Source organism: Macrosteles quadrilineatus, unplaced genomic scaffold (genome assembly GCF_028750875.1).
Source record: "Macrosteles quadrilineatus isolate MER2022 unplaced genomic scaffold, UCM_ALF_1.0 Scaffold_8__2_contigs__length_117827958, whole genome shotgun sequence".
In the NCBI taxonomy this organism is placed as follows: domain Eukaryota; kingdom Metazoa; phylum Arthropoda; class Insecta; order Hemiptera; family Cicadellidae; genus Macrosteles; species Macrosteles quadrilineatus.
In genome coordinates this window covers 52259045-52277544 of record NW_026542601.1, presented here as the reverse complement: position 1 = coordinate 52277544, position 18500 = coordinate 52259045, and the positions used below count along the sequence as shown (strand labels likewise).

General features: G+C 35.0%; 1 protein-coding gene across 2 annotated transcripts in view; it reads left to right on the top strand.

Moving 5' to 3' along the window:
• The window catches only part of LOC129000967 (coiled-coil and C2 domain-containing protein 1-like), a 38205-nt gene extending 22043 nt beyond the window's left edge, over nucleotides 1-16162 (top strand). The window contains exons 11-18 of one of the 2 annotated variants that reach the window (XM_054428073.1): nucleotides 2542-2738; nucleotides 3092-3241; nucleotides 4220-4395; nucleotides 5366-5486; nucleotides 6520-6671; nucleotides 7836-7901; nucleotides 11689-11779; nucleotides 13514-16162. In XM_054428073.1, coding sequence (XP_054284048.1) covers nucleotides 2542-2738; nucleotides 3092-3241; nucleotides 4220-4395; nucleotides 5366-5486; nucleotides 6520-6671; nucleotides 7836-7901; nucleotides 11689-11779; nucleotides 13514-13633 — 1073 coding nt within the window. In that variant the 3' untranslated portion in view covers nucleotides 13634-16162. The remainder of the gene's footprint in view (nucleotides 1-2541; nucleotides 2739-3091; nucleotides 3242-4219; nucleotides 4396-5365; nucleotides 5487-6519; nucleotides 6672-7835; nucleotides 7902-11688; nucleotides 11780-13513) is intronic. The other variant, XM_054428074.1, reaches the window with a different exon arrangement.
• The last annotated feature ends 2338 nt before the right edge of the window (nucleotides 16163-18500 follow it).

Below are 18500 nucleotides of genomic sequence, written 5' to 3'. Positions count from 1 at the left end.
TCAATCAATCAATCAAATCACTTTATTTGTCCTTGTACATGTCATTACAAGAAATGGCGTCAAATATAAAATTAAAAAACAATACAATTATAAATTAAAAAAAAAAAACTACCACTACTGCTTCATAATTTTGTTGTATTCATAAAATTCCTCTATTGAGTAAATGGGTTTGTTGATCAAATATATTTTCAATTTACATTTTAGTTTGTTATTGTTTTTTTCTGATCTTAGTTTATTCGGAAGTGCTTTAAAGAATTTATTGCCAATGTATGTCGTCTTTTTTTTTTATTCCAATCTATGTTTTTCAAAATGTTTTTCGGTCTGTCTTCTTGTATTATATTGATGACCTTTTGGTTGTACATAAGTTTTTGTTATAAAAAATAAGATACATTCAAAAATATACAGACCATACACAGTTAAAATTTTAAGATTTTTGAAGTGTTCTCTTGCGGAGTCATCATCTTCAAGTTTGAGCATACATCTAATTGCTTTTTTCCGTAGGTTTAGAATTGTATTCAGATTATTTATTGTTGTTGCACCATACAAGCCAATTCCATAAGAATTTTTTTTTTTTTTTTTTTGTCCTAGGACGCTAGGCACGAGCCTGGGATTGTTTTCCACATTACTTCAGGCTAGACCTAGGGGTTGCGGCATTATCACTTAGATAAAATCCATTGGTGAATTGGCGGGGATCGAACCCGGGACCTCAGGGACTGAAGTCCCACGCTCTAACCACTACACCAGCTCGCTCCCCGTATTCCATAAGAAATATTAGAGTGAATCAGAGCAAAATATATTTGTTTTAGTACAGGCAATGAGCATAGGCTGGCCATACGCCTTAAGGCGAATAAACCGGAGTTAATTTTTCTTGATATATGTTCGTCATGTTTGTGATTCATTACATATTGTGATTGCGATATTTTTAAGATAGCTGACCTCATATAGCCAGGTGTTGCAACAGACGTTCTTGAAGGTACTTAGTCTAAAAGACTTAAGTCTGTGCATCCAATCAATCAATCATTGCGTTTACATGTTGAGGGTTTTGGAATTTGGGGAAATCTTTCTGAGCCATTGTGGTAATACTCGAGAAACCATTCCTCACTCGCCTACGGCTCGTGAGTAAGCATTTCTCTCGAGTGAGTCAATTGCTCACTTTTCTCACTAGTTGCACAAATAACTATTATAAAGCATTTTTTCACTCTTCCTGTAACAATTAAAAACACACTTACTTCATTTTCACAATCCACAGTTAATTAGGTACAGAAAAGGTAACCATCAGCTTGGATTCTGGGGAACAAATCAAGGCTTCAGAAAACATAAAATTTCTTGTTTTGTATATGAATGAACATTTAAAATGGACAGAACATCAATTTCATTTCAGGTGACTAAATCGTTAGCCAAAGCTTTGTTTGGATTAAGGGTCATCTTCAAAACAACGGGACTAAATGCTGCTTTGACTGTTTACCATTCCTATTTTATGTCCAGGGCTTGCTATGGCATTATTTCTTGGGGCAGCTCTCCGATCATAGATGGGTTTTTTATTCTTCAATAAAAGGCCATATGAGTTTTAACTGACACTGCACCTTGTACTTCTTGTCGTCCTGTGTTTGTACATTTGAAACTATTAACAATTCATGTTGTGTATATATATCAACTATGTATATTTGCTAAAAAACACTTGACCTCATTCTCATCAAAAAATCACCAACATCCATATAACACTCGACTTAGAAACACTCTTCAGTTCCCTATCCATAGAACAGTTATTTATGAGAAAGCTCCTTTTTATATGGGTAGGAAGCTATTCAACCACCTCCCTAACCAAATCAAATCGACAGAAAAGATGGATATTTTTAAAAAACTACTTAGGAAACATTTGGAACTACTTTGTCCTTATTCAGTTGATGAATTTTTTTTGTAACTAACGTCACTCTTTTTGTTATATTTTAATCTTCTGATCTTATTTTTTAATATATTACTAACTACAATGAAATAAAATATATAATATCGTGTATTTTGTTGTGAAAAACTGACGTGTCATATGTTTACTGGTGATGTATCACAATTATGTAAATTCTATGTGACAAATAAACATTTCATTTCATTAAGAGCCATTTTAGCTATTCTTATATGTAAAAACAACAATATGTTCTGTAATCCGAACTATTCAATAATCCGAACTACCCCCGGTCCCAATTCGTTCGGATTAAAGAGGTTCTACTGTAACTTATTATTAGTCATATCCTGTGGAGATAAGCGTATGTTTCAGTTCTCATCGCCCAGTGTGGGAGCGGAATGCCGAGATTCCTAGAAAGCGGCGGTTAAACTGTACTGCTTTCAAGGCAAGGTCGGTTAAAACAAACTGTATTATTTTACGATTGAAGGCGGATAATCCGATTATCGGTTAATACGAGGTCGGTTAAGAGGGGGGTCTACTGTATTAGACAAATTATGTTTTCCAAAAATTTGAATGAAAAAACCTGTCACTAACTAAAATTTTAGTCCCGAGCATCCAAAGGTTTATTTAAAATTGTTCTCCAGTGCGCAAGATGGGAGGGTCTCATCAGGAGCGACAGTTACAACAGTTGCTGGAGAAGCAGAAACAGTTCAAGTTGGCTGCAGTGCAGGCGAAGAAGAAGGGGGAAGTGAACCAAGCCAAGGAATACCTGAGGTTGGCCAAGGGATTTGACAAGCTGATAGAAGCCTCCAACTGTGGTCTGCCCGTCGACATGGCTACGGTCAGTAAACATTGTCTTGTCTCTAGAACCTCTCTTAATAACCCTGAAGTCTATATGAGCCATAAAAACATATCAGGAACTTAAATTATATCAAGGAGTTTGTTTGTAAGAACATCTGTCTGTTTGTAAGTACCTTCTGGAATGGCTCAGTGGAAGTTGATGGTGAGTATGGGTGGATTGATTCTAAGGGGATAGGGAGGGAATACGTAGTAGGCATATTAATAACTAAGTGATCTCTGGAATTCATAAAGTTAAAGCGTCCACTAGAAGTGCTTAATGGTCTTATAAAAAAATCCACTTTCAATTTTGAAAAACATCAACACCATGGTCTCAAAACCTTTTTGTTGATCTAGGTACCGGTGCCACCAACGGCTAAAGTAGCGTTGGAGTCGGACTTTGACATAGTGACTGCTGATGATTGTGGACCATCATCCCCCGGATCTCCTGGGTCTGAGGATGACATCCTGGAGAAACTGGAGAGAGACTTGATAGACCAGATGAAGGTAAACACACTTTTTTATCATGTCAAGAATAGATATTTAATTTTAGTCTACATCAGTACATCACAGTCTGTCTAATACAAACATCCAGCTAATCCAAACTACCTGTTGGAGAAAAAGTTACTTTATTAAAAAAAAACTAAGATGATAATATACATATTAGGAGACCAGAATGGTCGTTGTTGTGTAGTAAGAAGGATTTCTAATTCCTTTGTAAAGACCTCTATACTAAGAGGTTAAGACAACATGTTATGGGTTTAAATTTAGATATACTGTAACAGGTATTGACTGGTTTGATCCTGAGAAAAGTCAGTAGCTTTTTGATGGTTCGAAACTGGACCCAGCTATTCCTGATCATTGGGCTTTAAATAAATGATCCTGGCTAATAAAACAGCTGATCTTGGTCAGTAACAAAGCTACACAGATCATCTCACAACATTCTACACTCATCCTTCACTCATATTTGGGTAAAAATACACATCTAGGTGGCGTCCCCATCTCAGTGATTGATAATTGATAATTGTTTTGTTAACATTTTTGTTGGCTGTTGCCGCGATAGTGGTAAATAAATCACATCCCCATATTCGCGGAAGACAATCACTGTGTTGTCGTGATCGCAGGTGCAATATATGGCCATTTAAAGTCTTAAAACACATTTTCTAAATATATTTTTACAGAATTTTTATCTAATCCAAACAGGGTCCGGTTCTAATTAAATTGCATTAGTGGGACTTAATGTATAATGTAAAAACTAGATGTGAGTACAAAATATGGTGGAGAACATATTGGGCCGCATGGTTTGATTTGAAGTAGGCCTACCTGGTCAAGATACATAAATGCAATGAAAGGAAAACTTATATAGGCTAACTGTATTACTTACTAACACTCCCCCTTCTACATTGTGTCTTAAAAGTGGAGATGAAATAATTGTTAATGAGTTACCTACTATTTGTTATACAATGTTTATTTATTAATTAACAGAAGTCAATGGAGACTCGGAACCATTTCAAGGCTATCGGAGATGTTGCTAGTGCCAACAGGTTTGAGCAGCAAGCACTTTACTCTAAGAAGGATTTGGACGTAGTGCGAGTGACGAGGAAACATAAACATCCCGTGCCACGCTTCCACTACGAGACTAGGAGCTTCTCTATAGTCCAGTAAGTTCCTTGAGTATTGTTCGTCAGTCATTTTTATATGAAAGGATTATTTTCAAAGCTTAAAAAGTTCCATTGTGGTTTTGTAAACAAAAAGATGTAACAAACAGTGTTTCTATAGCTTCTGGAAAGTCCTCAATATTTCAAACTGATGCTAAAAATATCCCAAAAACCCCACAGAATTTTAAAATTAGTTCATAATTTTTAAGTAATAAATTGTGGAACCACGAGACTTTTTCAAGGTGAATGTGTAAAGTTATTCTTATTAAGAGTTTCAGCAATATAAGTGAGGGAGTTGTTCTGTGATTTAGTTTCATTCAACTTTGATGAGCAAACCAAGGCCAGCATTTTGTTAGCTAGATGCCATCAGTGAGTCTTGCTGTAATATGTAGATATTTTATTACACTTAACAGGGACAAGCTACTTATACCTTTTGACCTTATGTAACACCCTTAATTCAGTCCATCAGCCTTAGGCTGTTAGCAGATCTTAACAGCTGTAGGATTTCCATTTCATTAAAATGGCTCTAACTGAGATATACAAGGCTTTCTATTTATATTTTAATTAGCTCACTATGACATTAATTAAAATACTGAAATAGACTGTAGGTCCAATAAATGACAAAATTTTTCACAAACCTGTAAAATTGTTTCTTATCTTACATTTCCTTTTGTAGTCAATAGTTTTAGAGTGTATAGCAATGTGTTTGCCAGTGATTCTTTGTTTTCCAAGTACGTATTACTGTGACAACATGATATTATGGTATCATGTTAACGAGGGAAGGTTTAAAAAATTAATTGTGTTCAACATACCCATTATAGTTTTGTGAATACTGACCCACTTTTAATTGTGTGCCTCATAAAATTAATACCAAGAATAATATGATATGCTTGGTATAATATGATGGCAAGAAATAATTTGCAACATCAAATTTTATGTTAGTTTTTTAATGTTTCCTTTCCTTTTTCACCAGGTGCAACACAGATCTAGGAGACAACGATTTAGAGTTGACAGTCGCCCAAGGCATCAACTATAATGTCCCTAACCCCAAGGAAGTGGACACTTACGTCAGATTTGAGTTTCCATGGCCTACTGTAAGTGTTTGTAGTGACAGTTGTAATTGAATCTATATGCAGTAAATAAATTGTATCCGGCCGGCGAAGGCCTACTGAGAGATAATAATTTTATATTATACTAGCTGGCCCGACAGACGTCGTCCTGTCCTAATGTGTTTTAATGTCAAATGCCCGTTCATTTTCAAGATGAGCTCGTTCGCATGGCTCAATCACGTCCTGGTTGAAGTCCGTTCGCTACGCTCACTCACCTTTAGGTTGGAGCTCGTTCGCACAGATGATACACAGATGATCGTCAAAGTCGCGGCAACTTGTTTGTGTATCTTGCGGTCTCGGCGATACCGTGATCGTCACTCGCGATTGCTGCAACAACCGTAAGTATTTCCGGTATTGGCGATACCAAGATCGTCAGCGATTGCAGCAACACTCATGAGCATATCGTGTGGTCTCGGCAATACCGTAATATCGTAAAAGGTTTGGTGTTGTGTTAACCAGTGTTCTCACCAGCCATACTTAAAAACTACCATTACAGAACAAGTATCATAATAAATGTACAGTAAACAAAATATTAACTTTGTTTTAGAATCCAAATAATCTTGAGCTTACTAATGTTATGTCAAATTATAAATATGAGAAACACAATTTATGTACCCATAAAAAATTATGTGTCCTAGGTCTATTATTGTTTTGATTGGTCACAACATTGTTCTCAAAAAGTACAAAATATTAGTTAGTCTACAAGTAATAAATTAGTATCTAAAAAACCATCAAGAAAATGTAAAATTTCACTGCTGAGCTATTAATTAGAAAACTACCTTGTTTTGGGTTTTAAAAGGGGGCTATCTTTCTGCACTGAAATATTAACGGTCTGGCCTTCCTTTCCTCCAAAAATTGACAATGCGGCCCATGTGTAAAAAAGGTTGGGACCCCCTGTTTTAGAGTATAGCTGTTGCTTCTTTTTTAACTGAAAAAAATCCAGGGTTTTTAAAGATCCAGATTCGTAATGTTTTTACTCAAGAAAATTGATTCTGTCAATAATCCAAATTTTACACAGGAGGAGCCGTGGAGAGATAAGACTGCTACTGTGTACAATACCAACAACCCGGTGTACAACGAGAAGTTCACAATTCCTATCCAGAGGAACGTCAGAGCTTGTCAGAGAGTGTTCAAGAGACAGGCGGTCAAGTGTGAAATCTGGTCCAAAGGGTGAGTGAGATTGTCTACAAGTATCATGCTTATAGTTGACTTTAGAGTTTAGTTGATTGGTGTAACTAAACCTTATATAAAACACGTGAAAACAACAAAAGCAGGCTTTGGATTTTACAGTTAGAGGATAATATGTCTACAGTAGAGCATCAATTATCTAATGCCAGGCTTCGTCCAGAGTACTGATAATCCTGTTAACCAATCGAGATTTGATTCTAGTGTCATAATTTAAAGGAACTGTACCTTAATGCTTTGCTGTAATACACACAATGATTAAACTCTTGTATTAATAGCATAGGAGTATCCAACTTTTTTTATTCAATGTACATTGTCAATTTTTTTCGGAAGGGCAGCCCAGAAACATTAAAGGTTAGCCTCCCAATAAATCCACAAAGTCGGTTTCTAATAAGTAATTAAAAGCTCAATGGTGGTTTTTTAGATTTTCTTGCTTATTTTTCAGATGATATTTCTGCACACACTGATTTTTCTGACAAAGCTGTGATGAAACAAAACAATATAGACCTACAACACATACAATCTTTTCTTTACTATATAATAGTATAATATGCAACATTTGTCATATTTATAATTTGACTTAACATAAGTAGACTTATGATAGTTAGAATACAAGGGGGTAACTAAAGTACTCACGGGTGTTACCTTGATCACTGGAGAAAAAAATCGGTGTATTCCTTTAAATAAGATTAATTTTTTTGAGGATGAAACCTGTTTGCAGGCCGAGTGTGGCCATCAGGCTGTAGGCCGGAGACTTCTGAAATAACACATACAGTTGATTCCCCTTAAATCTCAAAATATCCAAGATACAAAGACAATCACAAGAACAGCAAACATCATGTTAACTGCACAAAATAGATTAGCAATGCTTTATATTGGCAGGAGAGATGGTGTGCGTTCCAAACAGCAAAAACTTGATTACTAAGCTAATAGCATAGCTCGTGGGAAATTAAATAATTGAAAACTCACATGGGATATATACAAATGTTTTTCTATATCTAAACAGAAGTTCCGATAACTGATATTTGGTTTGTTGATGCTCTACTGTTCTTCGATTATATATTAGAAAAACACTGCAATTATGAAATATTAATCAAAAGTAGAGAATTCGAGCACGTATTTTAGTGATCCCTTGTATTCCTTTGCCAGGTGTTCGCTGTGGTTTTGCCATGCTGGGTGTTGCTCGTCTTTTACAAGTTGTTTTTCTGCCTGCCGGTAGGACTCTTTACTTTTTGTTGTAATTGTTGGCTTGTTGGTTACCTCTTCTTGCTTACTTCTGGGAATTTGTGTATAGGCTACTTAATGTTGTTTGTGCACTCAATGTTTTTATCTAGGTGTTTACTTTAAAATCCTAAGGGCTCTACAGACACACAAACACAAAATATAAGCAGTTGAGTCAAAAGTACAAAAGTAATATTTTGGCTATTTCTGTTGTAAATCATGTCCAAAGAAAATGACACCAACATCTATGTGGGTATTATTGTTGTCCTTATTACTTACGTAAGCTTTGCAATCCAGCTGAGTTAAAACTGAGCAGAACACTCTTATTTACAAGATCTAATTCCAGATCCTTTCAATGTGGGTGGATGGAAATCAATTTTTGTTTTAGCGAATTGCCGTATTGGGAAGATTACCGCATGTGGTACAGAAATACCTAGACCCGAAACAATTTCCTTATTTATGTACATGATAACTCAAGTAATATTGGTTTGATTTTCATGAAATTTGGCATGGAAATGTAGGGCTGGACACACTTGAACGAGTTTGCGAACCAGAAGAATCAGAATGGGGTGTTATGGGATTTTAAAGTTTTCAAAAATTAGTTTTATTTATTAAACATAAAACTGCTCAATTTTTATTGAAACCACCCTGTCCCTTAAATAAATAGAAATTGCCTTAACAGTTTCTTAACCTTTTCTACAGTGCTTAGTGTTTAACTATCTACTTATTATTTATTCATGTTGAAGCCTTCTGGAGTTGGTAATCAATTAATAACAGGTTACGTACCTTGACGTCCACAATTCCTCAGTCAAACTTCCGTTGACTAGTTTGGACTACTAAGTAGTCATTATCGAAACGTTAAAATATTCCATTCATTGAATGGAATATTTTAACTTAACTGTCATTATGACTACTTAGTAGTCGAAACTAGTCAATGGAAGTTCGACTGAGGAATTGTAGACGTCAAGGTATGTAACCTGATATAATTATTTATTATTGGTATTACTTAGTAATAGAATTCCTCAGTAACAAATTGTCCCTCGTGGCAGTTCCCTACTGATTGCCAACCAAAGATTGAGGCCTAAAAAGGCGAGTTTTAGGTTAAAAAAATTAAAACCTACGCGATTTTGAAACTAAAAAATATTTTGTGGTAACTACTTTGCTGCAAATAGTTTATTGCTACTTCAAACTGTTAATTGAATTTCAATGGTTTCAAAGTGATATTAATTTTAAAAGTGAATGAAAAGTGAATGATTGCACTATCTAAATATAAAGCTAAATATAAAGCCCTGTTTTGTTTTTATTTGAGTCCTGGATATTTTTTGACTTATATATGAACAAAATAATCTAAATAAAAAATAAATATATGTCACAAAAATGATAAAGATTACAGTAGTAAAATTATGAGAGGTGCAGCTCACAAAGGACTCTTATTTCCGGTTAACTTCCTCCAAACTCTGCCATTGGCATTGGCAGGTTGAAATTCGAACCCTTAATCTACGGTACTGCTCGGTCATTTATCAAACATGATGGTTTATAGCACTTACAACACTGGCCACTTGGCTTTATATAAATTCAAATGTATTATAAAATTGAAATCTTACTACACATTGTAGTCTGCTGTATAACAAAGAATAATATGACATGAAATTTTACAAGTTTGTTGAAACCTAATTATGAATATTGTTATATGCAGTAGGTGATATGACTGCAATACGGATGCAAGGTCTGTTCAAAAAGTATATGACCTTGTTGGGAAAAGTATAACTTTTTGATGGATTTGTTTCAAAATGTGATCTCCTTGAAAATAGTTCCATTGGGACTTAACACACTATTTTAGCACTCCTGCTACGTTAAAAACAAGCCTGGAACTCTTCCTTCATAATAGACTTAAGACGAGCTGTCACATTTTGCATTATCTAATTTCTGCTCTGAAATCTGGTCCCTTTAAGGGTAGGGACCATCTAGAAGTCACATGGTGCCATATCCAGTGAGTAAGGGGCCTGGTGTAGCTCAGGAATGCCATGTTTTGCTAAGAAGCCTTGAACGAGATTGGAAGAATGTGCTGGAGCATTCTCCTGATGAAGTCACCAAAAGTTTGTGGTCTTGTTGAATCTTTGACTTGTTGATGGTCTACCAGAACAAGGTTCACTATCCACCGAAGTTTGGCCATCTTTGAATCTGTTGTACCACTCTTTTATCTTTGTTACACCCATTGTGTCTTCTTAAAAGGCTTTCTGAACCTTAAGAATCGTTTGACCTTGGAAATCCCCGTTTTAGGCAAAATTGAATGCATTACGCCGTTTCACCCGTTCTGTCATTTTGCTTAGCTCAAAAACATGACGAACACTATATACACAGTGTCACGTTTGGTGTCCTAATCTGATGCTAATGTCAAGGTCACGTTACATGCTTTACAGTTGCCTCAATCTACGCGTCTGGGTGCAACTCAACGCGGTTGTTGGATTACTAGATAAGAAGTAAGGTAGTATACTTTTTTAACAGACCTTGTAAACTCATAAGAGACCATTGCCATTGGATCGTTTGACAATGTTTATGGTCAATGCAATGCCTTAAAATGGTTAGATGAAGCAAAGAAGTTGTGGCTGCGGGAAAGTTTGTCTTGTGTAGGTGAAGGACTATAACCCTACATATAATAGCCTTTTCATTGGTGATCACTCTGAGAGTGAAGATTTTTAAACAAATAAAGAAAATACAACATAATATTAAAGAAAAGTTTTTTTGGAGTAAGTAAATTGTGAAAAGCAGCTTCAGCTTACATGTGCATGGATAATAATACCATTTTTTGGAGCTAAACAAATTGTGGAAAACAGCTTCAGCTAATGTGCATGAATAAGAAGTGGAGGGATAAGAATACCTTTTAATCGGTAGATTAATTTGATCATCACATCCGGCAGTCATCCTCATTAGTTATTGCTGCATTTTAAAGTTGATATTAGATAACTATTTAAAAGTTTATAATTAATTTTAATAGCCCCATTATTGTGTTTTTATGACAAATAATGGATAACATATCTGTCGGACAATCCTTAACATGAACTACTGCACCCGGCCTGCCCACCGCAATGTGCACAGACACGCAAGTAATTAATCGGCTTATCTTTAATTGTTTAGTTTTTTTGTTATGTGTAAAATGTGTACAACTTATTATGACGACACCTCAAGAAGTTAGCCTGACAATGGCGGAGTTATAAATAACTGCCGAAACAGAAGTTAAGCATGTTTTAAACAACAATAAAGATCATATTTAGGATTGTCTGACAAGGTATGTTTAACCATTATTTGTTATAAGTTCACCCATGTGAAGTGTTTTTGGGCTCTCGGGACATTTTTTTTATTGTTCCACCTTCACATTTGAGGACGCTAGGTTCTAGCCCGTAACTGTTTACACATTACCTAAGGCTAGTCCAAGGGGGTTGCGGTATTATCATTTGGTGATTGGCGGGATTTGTATTTGAACCCGGAACATCGGCCCCCAAGCTCTACCACTAGATCAGCTCGCTCCCTTGAAGTCTTGGGAAAAATATCGGTCCCGAACCTAGTCCTTACCATGAGATCAACAATCATAGCTTATTTCCTTTATGGGAAATTCGCTAAAAACTGGTATTGGTAACTTTTAAAAGATGCCTCTACTTTTAGGATGATACAGTTTTGAAAAATATTTAAGATATATAAGACAAGAGACACATTTCTATTCTACTATTTAGATAATTATTGTTAAAGAGTTTTTAGTGTTTTAATTATTTTAACAATTTTCCAGTGGTTTCTTCAGAGGTGATTCTCTTATCGGGACAGCAACAGTAAAGTTGCAACCACTAGAGACCAAATGTGTTCTCCACGAATCATTTGATGTAAGTCTTCTAGAACATAATTGAAAAAAAACTTGTTTTCTTTCAAATGAGTAGACTATCTTTTTAATTTACAAGTGAATGATTGCACTATCTAAATTTAAAGTCCTGTTTTGTTTTCATTTAACCCTTTGAGTCCCATTGGCAATTTCACTTATCTATGAACAAAAAAATCTAAATAGAAAACAAATATATGTCACAAAAATGATAAAGATGAAAGTAGCAAAATGATGAGAGGTGCAGCTCACAAAGGACTCTTATTTCCTGTTAACTTTCTCCAAACTCTGCTTTTGACAGGTTGAAATTCGAACCCTTAATCTACAGTACTGCTCGGTCATTTACCAAACATGATGGTTTATAGAACTAGCAATACTGACCAACAAAAGGCCCATATTTAGTCTTGAATTACATTTGCAAAATTAAATGTAATTTATTTAAGCATATTTCAAGAAGCAATTAGTTGTATCCAGTTTTGGTGTGATACCTCCTGTAACTTTGAAAAATCTATAAATATCACTAAAACAAGTTTAAAATTAATGAAAACTCATAATGTGAAATAGTTCATAATAACTTTAATATTACGAGCTGTTGGCCCGTCCTACGTACGGGAATCCAGTAGTCAATTAAAACTGAATATGATTCAGAACAGCTAGTTTACAACTTGGTGGCCGATTCACACACACTGGCTTTGAGTACAGTAGCTATACATACCACCTTCCACTGCATACTTACCGTACCTTTTTTTACCACCTTGGCCTCTGAAACCTCTAAAATGATCCTGGCCTCCCGTTCTCTTCTATCCCCTGCCATTTCTAAGGAAGATACCAGTCTGAAGATGTCTTTCATTACTTGGTCTTCCAAGTGGTCGTCTACCTTGTTGTACTCCTTGGAATACACTTTTAAAAGTTGAAGTATCTTCTCTCCGCCATGCAAAGCCTGCCCAGCCCATTCGAGATCCGAGCCTTTTGGTCTACTTTTGGAATGTACCCCTTTATTAAGTTTCTGAATCATTGAGTACTACTGGGGTAGTTATGATATGGTATGAATCGATTTTGGTTTCTACTGACACCCTGCAGCTTACTGGTCAGTTTTCTGAAGACCTACTACAGTACACCGGTTGACATTTTCATTGCGAATAAAATGTGTACTGTATACAGTCATACTTATATTCAAACATCTAGATAAAGATGTATCAACACGTAAACCACTTATATCTTCAAGGATTAAACACTTATACTTAGACGGATTGCATTTATGACAAAACTTGGTTATACGTTTAAAATGTTTAGTTCAAAATTACACAATCTCCTGATAACATAAATCTTTTACGGTAGAAAAGAAACTACCTTTCAAAGTGAAATAGTGTGTAGGCAAACTCTGACTATCAATATTTTTGTATACAAACAACTTGTAACATAAACATTTCAATGACATTTAGAAAACAGCTGTTAGTTAAACCACCACTAAAACGACTTAAACTCGTCTGTCGGCTGCTAGACTTTTTAAAAATTAAAACTTAATTTCTTAAAAACTGGGACCCTAAACTAAAATTATGGCTTCGACATTCCCTAGTTCTCAAAATTATCTTTCTTTCAACACAAAAATCATGAAAATCCGTCGAGTGGTTGATTCAGAATCGTGAAATAAAAAAACACTGTTTCGTTTTAATATTATAGATTGACATTATAAACGTGTGTGTATGTACAGGGTTTTAATGGATTTTTAAAATGATTTCAGTTGATGGAAGGAAGGAAAGCTATAGGTGGGAAGTTGGAGGTTAAAATTAGAATAAGGAACCCAATTCAAACCAAACAAGTGGAGAGGGTGGATGAAAAATGGCTTGTCATCGATCGCTAGCATCTCTTAAATGAATTAGCGTCCTTACTTTCCTGCTGTAATATTATTGTTACTTATTTTAGCTGTGTGTATATAAACTGCCAATGTTGTTTCCTATGTTATCAAATCGCAAATATATATTTTGCTATTATTTTAAAGAATAGTAATACTGTAAATGTTAACCTATCAACAAATTAACAAACAATTACAATTTCTTTGTTAATGGTAAGGCAGTTTTATGATTTTTTACATTATATTTTTAGAGCACTTTGATGAGATTTTAATTTTTGACTAGGATCCTTAAAGAATTTATGCAAGTTTATTAAATTTTCCAGATTTTTTAAGTGGTTTTTTATGTCAAACTTGAGTGTTCTTAATTGGTACAAGATGAATACAATTACAAACATAGCCTCCTCTAATACTTGGAATATAGGGAGTTTTTAACCAAATCAAACTGATCTTTTATATCATGACAACTATCTAAGTACAAAAAAAAAGGAAGACAATATAATTTCAGAGACTAGCAGTATCACACTTTGTGACTGGCTCATTACACTTTGTGACAGCTGGTTCATAGATGGGATACCTCATAGCCTCCTCTAATACAAGGCCGTGGCGTTGGTTTGTGGCGATATCACACCAGCAGGCCTATTGCCATGGTAATAGCTTCTGTATCCAATAGTCAATGGTAATAGCAAACGTTTTAACATAAACATTGCACAGACGCTTCATGAAGAATATTAGTTTCAGTAATCCAAAACTGCAGTGTGAACAGTGTGGCTAAATGAACAACTGGTCTTAGTTATAAAACCACACAAAACATTTTACTCCATTCTGTCATTAGCTTTGGGATTCTAAAGTAGATTTTCATACCCTCCTCTAACACAAGGCTGCGGCGAGATGAAAGTGGCAACACCGCTGTCCCGTCAAAACAAAACAGCTGTTGGTCTAGTATATAATGTAGAGTATAGGCAATGTTTATGTTTACAATTTTGTTATTTCTGTTAATACCATGGGAATAGGCATGGAAACGTGACGTTTCCACACACTGGCTTTGTATTAGAGAAGGCTATGAAATATCCCATCTATATGAACCAGCTGTTGCCAAATTTTTATTAAGAAAGAACGTAGAATGAGCCAGTCGCAGAGTGTGCTAGTTGTAGTCTCTAAAATTCTACTTTCTTATTATTTACATGATTTAGATGCTATAGCCTGGTAAAAGTACTCTTTATCAGTTTGAATTGGTAAAATATCCCCATATTCGGCAGAATTGGTCATTAATCTGTCAGTGACTTAATTCAATTACAGTACAACTTCGATTAACCGTCACTCTCTGTTGTCCGTCATCCCACTTTATTTCACTATACGAACATTGAACAAGTACAATATACAAAGTAACAGTTCTGTATTACTCTTGTATGTAAGTAATTTAAATATAAACTAGTGTTCATGTTGCTCGAATTCGAGCAATTGCAAAGTATAACAGGAGTTATTTCAAAACAAATAACAGTCATGTTTACAATGAGTTTAAAAGAGTCAACTCAAAGATTACCGGTGTGTAACTCAGACCATGTTTATCTTCGTTATTGATAAACCTTAAGCATTCCGGCCGGTTTTCTCCTTCTCAAAATGCCTCGCTGTACAGGCAACACAGGTCATTGATAGAGGGCCAATTGAGAACGAAAAGTCGTTTTGGGGTAGTGTTAGGGCGCATTTGTAACCTAATAGTTGAGATTGGCCAGGGTCAGTTGCTGACTGTGATGAGTTAAGCCTATTACGCGCCACTGTTCTGTAGCTGCGGTCGTTATCACGATTACGCCTCTTGTCTATGTTTCGTTGTCAACACGTCCGAGGCATTTAAAGAAAAAAAAAACAAATAAACAAATTATAGCTACACAAAACAATGGTAAATGCACTAAATACACATATTTAAGATACAACCATACTAACACGATCCGTCTTGGGGGTTATGTTTACACAAACTCAAATACGGGGTGACAAAAAAAAAACAGGGACAATTTAAGAATGTTATTACTCAGCTTTTATAAAGGCTGGATAGTTCATTGTTGTAGCAAATGAATTTTTATTTGATGCCATTTGGTGTATAGTTACTATGGATTATCAATGGTTGCCGCAATATCGTGCCTTTGTCATCAAGACTTTTTTCAAGAGTAATTTGTCTTATCATTTCTACTCAGCGTCAATTTTGTGTTCACTTCAACTTTGGCCATAATGGTGCAACCCCAAACCGAATAAACTACTCAAAGATGGGTAAACAATGTCCTAAACACGGCTTTTGTACTCAAAATTAAACCTATACAAATTTAAATTTCAATGCAATGTTTTGAAAACGGTTGACTTTGGACGCTCTACGCAGCACACTCGCGCGAACCATTTCAATGTTTTCCAGCGTTCGAACAGTCCAAGGTATCGACTTTGAGTGCAGAAGCCGTGTTCTGGAAATTACTTACCCAACTTTGAATAGTTTTTCGGTTTGGGGTTGCACCATTACGGCCAATGTTGAAGTGAAAGCGAAATTGGCGTTGAGTAGAAATGAAAGTCAAATTATTCTTAAAAAAGGTCTCTATGACAAAGGCACGATGTTGTGGTAACCATTGATGATCCATAGTAAATATACACTAAATGGCATCAAATAAACATTCATTTGCCGCATCAATGAACTCTCCAGCCTTTATAACAGCAGAGTAATAACATTTTAAAATTGTCCCTTTTTTTTGGTCCACCCTATAGTAAATAAATGTACTCAATGCGTTTCATTGAATTGAAAAATAAATAACAGCAATTAAATTATACAGCTGATCAAAATTTAAACAATTATGTTCTTCATAAGGATAACATGGGAACTTTCAAAGCCACTGGGGCAGAGCCCAAGGGACTTAAAAATGTAAGGCCAGTTTGCAAATCTACGCGACATGCTCTTTTCAATGAGACGTCAATGGATAAAATCGGTTAAGAAATGGCGGAGGAGTTCAACCGACAAAGTTTCATGTAGCGTATTAATTATATAGATAGATATGTATTAATCACTTGTATAGGGTTTTTTTCCCAAAACGACCAAAACCTTCAAATTAAAGTACATAACAGCATACAGTTTATTACATGATTTCTGCTATGCATCTATTCGCTTAACCCTCACGCTCCCGGTCCCGAGGGTGACTGTTAATAGAGGTTTTACTGTACGTCCATTTTTATTTAAAACTGGCCATGACTTCAAATTTTGCTATTGTAGTTCTGTCAATAGTCAAAGATTCTTTTCCTACAGTTACCTAACAATGTACATGTTCTCTCACTGATTTGAGAAAGCAAAGTGGCCAATTCACTCATCAGTGAGACAATGTTAACATTGTCTCACTCTAATTACTTTGTCTCACTCCAGATTTGCAGCGTGAAGGCACGAAATAGTCTTGTAGTAACATGCAGTCAACGTCGTATGCGCGCGAAATACGTTGGCAGCACTGGCTGTAAATCAGCTGGTCAGCTGTTGTACTGTTGTATTTGTCACTTCACATTAAATGTTATATTAAAAGTTCACTTCTGTGTAAAAATAGGTTATGTTTCTTCACAAATTATGGTAACAAATTATGGTTTTATGGTAACTGTAGGAAAAGTATAATGTGCAACTCGAGTTCAAAATACAATTGCCTCACTCGAGAAACAATTCCTCACTCGCCTACGGCTCGTGAGTATGGATTTCTCTCGAGTGAGTCAATTGCTCACTTTTCTCACTAGTTGCACAAATAACTATTGTTCATCAGCTTTATAACTTACACAAATTGCATTACTGTCTAAATAAAGTGTCGTTTAAAACCTCATAGAATGTTATGTAACGGGATGAATAGTTAAATATTTTCTATTGTGCTTAATTGCTGCTGCCTTAAATATCTTTCTAAGTGGATTGTGATTTAGGTTAAGGCTCAAGGTAATTAATTATTAAAGGCAACCCATAATATTGCTGCATCCATAAATACTTTTACTTATAATAAAAAAAAATCAAATTAAGATTAACACCAATAAAATAAATATATTTATGTTGCTCATAGTTTACAGTTTTGAAATGGTTGCTTTTTATTTCCAACCGATACTAAGTGACCAAGATGTTACAAAACTCTTCAGACGCGCCTAACTTAAATAAGACCTTTCTGAAAGGATCAAAATTGTTCTACAAAGAACCTATTCGATTTTCATAAGAGCATACTGTCACTGACAGTTGCCTAACAACTTATTTGCACATGTTGATCATAACTTTACTTAGGTGGAAACATTGTTTATTTATGTACATCTCTGTAAAATTATAACGAATAAAGTAAAATTAATTTTTAAATGTCTTGATTACATTTATTTACATTTACATTTATTTATTTTTAGTTAAACAGTTATGGTGCAAGTTGCTAACATAATTATTGCAGACGTTTTCCACCTCTGATTACTAAAACAGATGGGCTTTTTTATCGGGTTCTGGAATGTGACCATATATTCAGATAGGAAGGAGGAATCTTAGTAAAAAAGACATTTTCAGGAAACCCACAATAACTTAACTGAAGGGCAAACTAAAGAATGTGAAAAAGTCAGGATGCTAGATCTTGTGTTGTAATGCCACTTCTGTTTTACTTATTAGTCATGAAAAAGTCTGCAATAATTCTGTAACAAAAAACAATGAATTGCAAAGCTGGATTAGATTAATAACTAATCACTAAACTACTGTATATGTATAGTACAGTACAGTAAGGGTCTTCTCTGCAACACCTCTTTTTCACCCGTCCTACTTTAATATAAGGGTAATAATGAGGAAAACCTATGTTAAATTATACTTATATTTATTATTATAAAAAATGTTCTATATACATAATTCATAACGCATGATTTAAGA